General features: G+C 40.1%; 1 protein-coding gene across 1 annotated transcript; it reads left to right on the top strand.

Moving 5' to 3' along the window:
- Positions 1-127: 127 nt before the first annotated feature.
- LOC117295433 (programmed cell death protein 7-like) lies at positions 128-9,978 on the top strand. Its single transcript, XM_033778088.1, has 9 exons — positions 128-2,046; positions 2,687-2,827; positions 3,382-3,471; positions 4,044-4,175; positions 4,648-4,786; positions 5,148-5,260; positions 5,789-5,909; positions 6,258-6,348; positions 6,919-9,978. Exons 1-9 carry the CDS (start codon positions 505-507, stop codon positions 7,037-7,039), a joined length of 2,490 nt encoding a protein of 829 aa, XP_033633979.1. The 5' UTR covers positions 128-504; the 3' UTR covers positions 7,040-9,978.
- The last annotated feature ends 56 nt before the right edge of the window (positions 9,979-10,034 follow it).

A 10,034-nucleotide genomic window follows, 5' to 3' on the forward strand; every position in this document is an offset into this window, starting at 1 on the left:
CTGACAAGACCTCAATATTTGTGATTGTACCCAGAGCCCGAACACGTGAAAAATACAATAGGATAGCAAGGCACCAGTCTGTAGCCAGGTGCCGATCACATTTCAATAGATCCACACATGTCGGCGAACTGCGGCTGCACGGACGGACGGACGGCGGGGAATGTGTTTGAACTTTCTAAAAGTAGCCGCTACAAGAATCCAACAATAAAAGACAACAATCAAAAGTCAGCATGTTTACAAACTTCTGGTCAGGGTTGTTTACAAATTAAGCAGCTTTGTTTGAGTTTGATCATATTGACTGCTTGGTGGTGAAGTGTGGTCTCCGCTCGGGTCTGTGTGTGGATGCGGATAGAATTAGAACAGAGTTTTCTCGGCTGCATGTGAATATGATAATATGATTGTTGTTGTGGGTTGATAATTTAGTTTACTGTTAAACCATAGACTTTTAGAACATTACTAGAGCAAGGACCAGTGCATAGAGCAAGGCCAAGAAAGAGTGAAACCATGGATAGAGGTCAGCGGCAAGGAGGCAGTCGGTGGAGCCAAAATAAAGACGGTTTTGATCCTGGGAAGAATGTTCCTCAGCATCGACATCAACCAAACCGGACTGAGTCAGTTTCAAATACCCCAGCAGCTTTAGATCAGTTCTTGTCTGGAATCTCTATCGAGCGCAACAACCAACGAGAACCTGCTAGTGGTGGAGATAGGTCACAGATGGGTGCAGCTTTGGGGCATCATCAAGGGCCTCCGATAGCCAGACATTCTCTGCCTGGTGTCCCGCCTCCTGGCATGCAGATACCCGGTGCCAATCCGCTTGGTGCCCTGCCTCCTGGCAGCAGGCAGATGCCTGGAATCAATCCATCCGTTGCCCCGCAACCGGGCATCATGGCGAGTATGACGCCCAGTTCCTTAGTGTCTTCTTCCCAGGAATGGGATTCCTACCAGGGAGCAAACAAGACGCCAAACTGGCAGGTTCCTCCACCACCTTTTGCATTCAGAAATCAAAACCAGACACAAGATCCCACCATGAATTGGCAACATTCTGTCGCCAGTAATGTGAGACAGAATAATTCAAAGAGTGGAAACAATTCAGAGCAAAGGAATGCTCCAACTTTTAACAGAGCAGCAGCAAATCTTTTGCCATCTTCAATGGAGCAGTCCTCATCAAGTGAACGGCCCCCTCAAGAGCAACAGAGAATGTCAAGGGAACGACAACATCCATTAAGACCTGCCCAGTCTGGTCAAAATCAAACTGATCCACTCCAATCCGAGACTCGACCGACCCAACAACTTCAAAGAAACTTTCACAACCAACATCAAGTACCAAGATTAAATCATCAAGACCAGCAACACAACCAACAGTATCAACAGAAGCAAGGGCCACGCCCTCAACAACCCGAACCCCACCCACACCAGTTTGGACCCCACTTCGGAGGGGAGCCCCATCACCGATCCCAGCAGCCTTATTATCCACCTCACCATGAGCACCAAGAACAAAATCTACCAGGGGTTGGCGGTTTGCATGAGCGAGATGGACCAGAGCCATTTAGATCACATCCTCCAGGACCACCCCCTCAAGGATCCTCCCAAGCTAGACCACTACTTCCATCAGGACCACACCCTTCAGGGCCACACCCTTCAGGATCACATCCTCCAGGACCACTCCCTCAAGGATCCTCCCAAGCTAGACCACTGCATCCATCAGGACCACAACCTTCAGGACCACACCCTTCAGGACCACACCCTTCAGGACCACACCCTTCAGGACCACACCCATCTCCAAGGATGCACCAACCATTTCACTCAAAACCTCCGAATTTCCAACCACCACGGATGCCTCCTCAAGATTCGAGGCATCAACATAATCCAGGATTTGTTCCAAGGCCCTTCCCCATCTCAAATCAAAATCGACTTCCGCCGCCTCCTCAGATTGTGCCGGAGAAGTCTCAAAGAGATAAGGACGAGGAATGGATGAAAGACTGGTTGATGAAGAGGAAGATTGGCCAACCTTTGAAAACAAATGAAAATACGCCCACAGCAAACACTGTGAGTGTTTTATGAATGTCTCCACAACTTCCAACTTTTCCATCCAAAAGATGGAAAAGTTTCCAGATCCTGCCACCACTTTTTCATTCATTTTGAGAAAATTTACTCAAATGAGACATTCCTTTTTGTAATAGGCCTAATAAGTGAGAAACTGCTGGCAGGATACGGAAAGTTTTCCCAAAAGACTAACGAAAGGGATTGTATACGTTTGGTTTAATATGTACAACTCACTGTTTGTTTTAACCCTATCTTCTAGTTGTAATGTATACTCTACCATAAAACAGGTGAAAGTTATATATTTCAAAAGTGCATTTTTTAGATGTTGCTGAAAATCTGGAGCGGTTATATGTCCACTCAGGAAGAATAATTTGCATTTAGAATACACAATCTAAAAAAAGTTACTGTCAGTCAGATTCATATTTTGGTGGATAAAAATCTGTTTCCATTGCCCCAAAACTTCATAGTGAGAAGTTTCTCAAAATGCATTATATCCAAAGTTGCGTACTTCTAGTTTGTATTGCTATCCATTTTCGGAATCATTACCAAACGTACTATACAGACCATTTAAATGAAACAAAAAATAGAAAACAAAATATTGGTTTGTTTACATTAAAACATTTGCTTGATTTGTTATATTCAGGTCAATGATGGACGACAGTTGGTAGTGGACCTGATGCAAACTCTACAACAGTTGGCCGAGCTCAAAGAAACACTGAGTCAACGCATCAAAAGAGATGAATCGTCATGGCAATATGAATGCAGGAGAGTAAATAGACAGAAGGTAAGAAGGGAGCTGGGCCCAATTTCTATATGCTGTTAAAGGCAGTGGACACTATTGGTAATTGTAAAAGACTAGCCTTCACAGTTGGTGTACCTCAACATATGCATAAAATAACAAACCTGTGAAAATTTGAGCTCAATCAGTCACCGAAGTTGCGAGATAATAATGAAAGAAAAATAACCCTTGTCACACGAAGTTGTGTGCGTTTTAGATGGTTGATTTCGAGACCTCAAGTTCTAAATCTGAGGTCTCGAAATCCAATTCATGGAAAATTACTTCTTTCTCGAAAACTATGGCACTTCAGAGGGAGCCGTTTCTCCCAATGTTTTATACCATCAACCTCTCCCCATTACTCGTCACCAAGAAAGGTTTTATGCCAACAATTATTTTGAGTAATAACCAATAGTGTCCACTGCCTTTAAGCAGAAAACACTACTTAGAAAATTTGTTTACTAAATACAAAATTGTCAGCATTGCTTGTTCTTCCTGCCATAGTAGACTCTACTAATATTGTTTAATTGTGTATGTTTGTTTCTTTCTTGTTTATTTTGCAGGAAAAAGTCGAAGCGTTACAGTCCAGGTTGTTTGGGTCTGAGTTCCTTGATCTACTTCAGAATAAAATAAAGAAGAGGAAGAAGAAAAGGGTAGGAAGGAATTTTTTTTTTTTTAAAGTTTGAACCGAATATTTTATAAATAATAATTGGTTCATTTATATAAGCGTCTTTAACAAGATCAAAGCACTTCACAGTGAACCTAGCACATATCGCAGAAGCTAAACAGAAGTAAAACAGAGGAATGGTTTAAGGAGAATCTCTGATGTGAACAGGGAGTTTGTTTCCTTTCCTAGGGCCAGCTATGGGAAAAGTTCATTTTTTTTTTTTTTTACTTTGTAGGCCAATTTTCCTTTAGTAAGGAGCAATCTAATGAGGCAACTGTAAGTTTGCATCGGAACTGTGCAGAAGGAACCACTGCAAAAGCACAGTGCATCACCGCAGTTGCTGCTGGTACGGTGGGTTATTTCAAAACCTGCTTTTGTACGCATGGATGACTTAAATAACAAAAAATTAAATGGTGTCCGGCAAGTTTTTGGCTCAATTAACAGGAATGAAAAGGCACTATAAAACTTAAGTTAAAAGTGCCAATAAATTGCCTTTTTATTGCGAATATTATTATTAGTTGTTAACAAAAAGTTCTCTGTTTGTTTATGCTTTTTTAGGAGAGAATTAAGAGACAAAGGCAGCGTCAATATCAGATGGAACTAGAAGTTGAGGAAAGACGAGCAAAACTTCACTCGAAGATTGACGCCCGACTGGCCAAGGAATTACAAACCTATCAAGATTCGAAAAGGGTAAGAGTAGACACTTTCGGGCTGAAAAAAAAAAAAAAAATTACTACAGCAGGACTTGAAACTGTAACCGCTGGTGCTCTACCAACTTAGCTATCTAGCCTATGTTCGTCGGTCTCCTTATTTTGTCAATATCTTTGTTCCGGGGTGTCAGCGCTAACCAGCACTTTGAAATGAAACAGGGCCCTGAAGTTTTTATCAGTATACTCTGACCATCTTCTGGAGGAGAGCAGGGGTTGATTTCACAAAGAGCTTAGGACGTTTCCTAACTTCGGACTAGTTCTAGGAGATGTTAAAAACATATTAAGGCTAGTCCTTAGTCAGGACGAGTAACTCGCCATTACTCGAGATAAGATTAGTCTTATCTCTTTGTGAAATCCACCCCTGGACTCTTGTGCTGTGAGTGTGGGTTCGTCAATTACTGTAGGTGAGGATTTGTATCAGTCAGTCATTTGTGATATTTGTCCTCCCCCAGGAAGCTGAACTGCAAGAGGAGATTGACAAGACTTTATATGAAGTCCGTAAGAAGAAACAAGAAGCTTCCCAAACACTGGATCTCATCAAAGGCTTGAAGAAGCTTCGGCAGCTCAGGAAGGATGCTGCACAGGTCAAAGGTCAGTTTGCCAATTGTATTGACCCCTTGGGAATAATGTTACAGGTTCAAAGGGAACTTAGCAAATTCCAACGAGAGGATAAAAAAAAACACCAAGCTGGCAACAGTCAATCTCTGTCATACAGCCATTGGTTTAATATCTATGATTATGAAGTAGGCCTCAGAGAGTACCGAGTATATAGTACAATGCAGGGCACAATTTCATAGAGCTGCTTAAGCACAATTCCTGCTCATATCTGCTTAGCAGACAATTAAGCAATATTTGGAATTGTCTCTATGTCACATCCTTGTAAGAGTAAAATTAAAGAATTTTATTTTTTTGTCCCCATCAATTAAAGTAATGTTTGTTTTCTTATCTAAAGGTATTCAAACATCTAGGGAGGCAGATATCGCATTTGACCGCAAACTGAAACCACTTGAAGAACTTATGAGCAAACAACGAGATTTGTATCGAGAGGAAGAAAAAACTATGCAGGTATGTTGTAAATACTTGCTTTTGTTTGTTTATTTTGTTTGTTGGGGCGTTTGTTTGTTTGTTTATTTGATGATCTTCCTGTAAAGGGCAGCAAGCTCCCACAAGGGGATATAAGCGCCAAGCTGGCAACAGCCTTTCTCTCTCATACTAACATTGGTTTAACGTCTATGATTATTAATAGCACACATCATAAAAACAGTAATGCAGTAACTAGACGACCATACTTATTCTAGTCTTTGTGAAATCAGCGGGTTAGCTTGGGGGATGCAAACCTACAACCTTGTAAATGCAAGTCATGCAGTCTAACCACTTGATCATGGCAATTTTCATTCAGTTTGCCATGGTTAACTGCCTCACCAGGTTTCTACCCATGCACTAGCTAGCGCAGTGGACCGATACAGGTTTTTCCGTGTGAATTGCAGTCGGTATGAAGACAAAAACCAAAACATTTCATTCAATTGTAAGGTCAATTGATTTGTGATGTTATGTAAATGATCTCATTAACTTTTCATGCATATTCATTGTTAGGTGATGCTTGAGGAGGAGCACGAGGAGTACAAGGAACAAGAACGGAAGAAGATGAGGAGGAGGCAGGAGGAGAAAGCCCTCAAGGAGATGCAGGCAAACATGAAAGTCATCTTCGGCAAAGGTATTAGAAATTATATTCATTACAAGAAGTTGAGGAAATGGATATTTTTAGGGGCCTTGTCACACGAGGCAACTTTTACAGGCAACCCGGAGGCAACCAACTGCAACGCATGCTACAGGACCACTTTGAAAATAATGTCTTATGGTCCCCAAGAAAAATGTGAACATTCAATGTGACTGTAGTTAGCTCAGCAGTTAGCTTGGTAGGATTTGAACCCACAACCCTGTGATTACAAGACCACCGTTACAATTGCTGTGCAACTCTATGAACATTGATATTTAAACTAGTCGTAATGTAGTTTTCTTTTCCAACCATTTCCTTAACAATAATTGTTTGATTTTTTCACAGATGAGTTAGTTGGACAAGACGCCCGACTGTTTCCCTTTCAGCAATTCTATCACCAGGCGGAGAGTAACATGCATGCCTTAGTCGACATTAGGTAGGGTAAAACAAAATTACAATTTGTGTATTGAACTTACAAGTTGGAACTCGTTTCGACTGATATGCTATTGGCCCTATTTCGTAGAGCTGCTTAAGCACAAAAAGAAGCTAAGCACGGCAACATTGTGCTTACCAGAATACGGTTAGCAGCCAAACCACCATGTTACAAGTACATTTTGTGACTGGTATCAGAAAATTGTTAAGCAATATTTTGATGAAAATTCAATTTTATGAAATTGGGCCCTGATTGTCCCCAGGAGAATTTTTCACACAACTTAATTTTCAAACAGTTGAGTTGTCAGCCATCAGTTGTTTTCAGAAATAACACTACTCAAAATAGATTTACACATGGTGCTACCGCAAACCTGACCTAATTATACTCCAACCATGCAAAGTTTAAAATCCAACCTATCAATAATTTCTCCTGAAGCAAGCAGAGTATACTGTTCTACGAGCCACCACTTCTCCCAAAAGAGATTTTACACATGGTTGACTATTTATAGTTACTTCTTATCAATAATTTGTAAGTATAAATAAGTTTCTGTTATTGCTTTTACTTTCCAACTAGGCGCCAGTGGGACCCGTACCTAGTTCCAGACGCGGATCCTGAAGGATCGTCAATACCGGTCTCATGGGTTCTACCATCGGAACCAAGCAGCACTGCATGGGCATCAGTTCTTGATACTTAAAACGGGTAAATTGGACATCGTTTCCCAACAATGGAGGTGGACTGGATCGAGTGCCTGGTTGGGATAGAGCCTCCACCCCACCACCAACCCCAGGATATTCGTGATACATTCCTCCATCATTCTCATTCAACTGTAACAAACAACACCATCTACAAGAACAATTGTCACCTGCTCAGAATGTGCCATGAGTGGACTTTTGGATAAATCCAACTTTGCTAAAGGATCTTTTTTCTTTCAATCAAGAAAAACAATATTAAGACTTTTTGCTGTTAATGAATTTCCCCCCGTTATCACTTTATACAATGTATTGACCTTAAGCACATGATGTCAATAAGTAGGGCGCCCTCATCTCGTCTAGAGTAAAAAAAAAAATGAAAAAGGTAGCTCATTCTGCCCATCATGTGCCTCGCGCGTACATACAGCGCGTTTCCATTATTTCATCACCGTTTTATTCCAAGATGGCAGCCTGATGACATCAATGCATAATGTTCATACTTTCCAAATCATGAATTAATAAGGAAGCTTTCTTAAGTTTAGGCAAATGTGAAGAATTTAGTAATAAAAAGGAGACAATTATTTTGAAGTTTTTACAAATTTAGTTTATTTGTACATCTCTGTATGCAATGACCGCACCGAATACATCGTGTGTTTTTTTTGGGGGGGGTATAGGGGCAAGGACTTCGACAAAAGCATCTTGCTTAGCTGTACATTAAAAGGTTACTACAAAAATTGTCATCATAAAAATCATACAACATCAAATTAATTTTGGTAATAAATATGGTTACAAAATATGTATTTACAGATTAGTTTGATTGTTAGTGCACTGCAAAGCAGAGTTGCAAGTTGAGAAGGTTCGAGTATGAGGACAACTACTTCAACCTCCTTTCCATAGGAAGTGCGTACAACTTGGCTTTAAAGTGTATGCCATTCATCATGAATTACAGAAAGAAATGACTGTTGGCACTTTGAAATCAAACTGTTTATAACTCTGCAGTGTTTGGGCCTTGTCACACGAGGCAACTTTAACAGGCAACTTGGAGGCAACCAAATGCAGTGCATGCTACAGGAATACGGTGGCCAACAAGTCATTTTACAAACGGTGTCTTACGATCCAAGTAAACAAAAAAGGGTAACCATTGAAATGTGAATGGCTTTTCTTTTTGGAGATTGCCTGGAACTGGTTGCCTGTGATTTGCCTCGTGTGACATGGCCCTTGAGACAATGAAAACACATGGCAGATCTTACAAAATTTCCAGATTAAAGTTCCCAGATGCCATCTTTATGGGCAACTTGGGTTCTGGCTTCGAGCTGTCTAAATTTTCTACCCAGCCAAGTAATTCACCACTCAATCATGCAAGGAAATCGATAGAATTCCTGCCAGCCACACGTGGTATTTACGCATAACACATAGTTGGGCGTTCAGAAAACAACTGTCATTGCCCGAAAAGATGGCTGACTGTACACTGTGACGTCAAGTTGGAACTACATGTATAACCAGAATAACAAACTCAATGTTCACATTAATGACTTTAGCTACAGCAAAATATCCCAATAATTTAGTTTAAAATTACCTTGCCCCTAACACAACATTGAAAAATACTTTCCTACATACAAAGCCATATACTTTTGAAAAGTAAAACCGTTTCTTGTAAGCGCAATGTTAGACAAGTATAAAAAAATAAGACACTATTAACGCTTTCAATTCTTCACCAAAAATATCACAGACTTTTGTAATTAGAAGCACGCAAAAAATGTACTATGCCTTAAACACTAGAAAAACCAACTTTTTAAACTTTCGTATCTCCTCACAAGGACATGTTTACATCACAGTGTGGACATGTGTAAGTCCACATAGTGTTCCAAGTCCCTAAATTGTGAGGTCCCGCTCTTCGTATGTAATGCTTGCCCACCGTGCACCTTGCAGTGTGATGACTGGGCAAGACTTGACCTACTTCTAAATAACAAAAAGGTCAACGTAAAGGTCATGTCCTGAATTGACATTTTCCAGTGCTTCCCATGTTGACATATGATACTGTCTACATTTCTAAATATTCCACACACATTTTTTACTGGAAAAAGTGTGTTAAAATCAATAATGGCCGTGGTGATGATCATACAGAAAGTGCAGAAATGACACAACAGGTTATCATATTACAGTTACACACTAATCTTAATCCAAACCCTGACCCTGACCCTAAGCCTAGCTTGTAGATCACGAGGGGTAACCGGAACATGTGGTTTTAAAAAAAAAAGTGAGTGTCAGACCTGGAGCAGTCACTTTGACTGTAATATGATAATAGTGTTGGCATTGCACCCATGTTTATTATAACACTGCATACTCAATGTAGTGGGGGGGGGGGGGGTCAAAAGTCTACTGTTTTTACTCCTGATGCAAAGATTCACATCTTTAAAAAAGCAGGCACGATATTTGACCCTTCGGGAAAACTGAAATTGGTAAATGATCACAAGGGCTTCCCAGCGACCAGGACTATAGGTTTTACATATTTTCTTCCAGGGTAGTTCAAAACAAAACAAAACTACTGATGGAGAGAAAAAAAGAGAAGCAGGAAATTTGATTAAAACAGGAAGATGCTGGATCAAAATGGAAAGATTTGACGCCTGTTTAAAAGACTTGCATTAGTCATGCATTGTGAGGGTCGAATTAAACAACTTTGACAAAATATATGATATCGATCTAAAAGATAGCTTTTAGATTTGTTTAGCAGATTTCCATAATTTGTTTCAAAATGACAAAATTTGTGTTTATTTTTGTTCTTCTTTTTTCTAAAACTGAAATGTGACCCTTGTACTTTCACGAAGCATTTTCATTGATTAAGGTAAAATAGTGTACAATTTCAAGGGGGTTCAGAACTTGCCTTTTTGTTTAAAACAATATTTGTACACAAGTTAGTTAACAAATTTAACGAGAAAAAAAAAAAGAATTAGTGAAAAAAAAACTTCTTGGTATCTGTGTGTATTTTATGAAAGAGAAGTT

The sequence above is a fragment of the Asterias rubens genome, chromosome 10, assembly GCF_902459465.1.
Source record: "Asterias rubens chromosome 10, eAstRub1.3, whole genome shotgun sequence".
NCBI lineage: Eukaryota > Metazoa > Echinodermata > Asteroidea > Forcipulatida > Asteriidae > Asterias > Asterias rubens.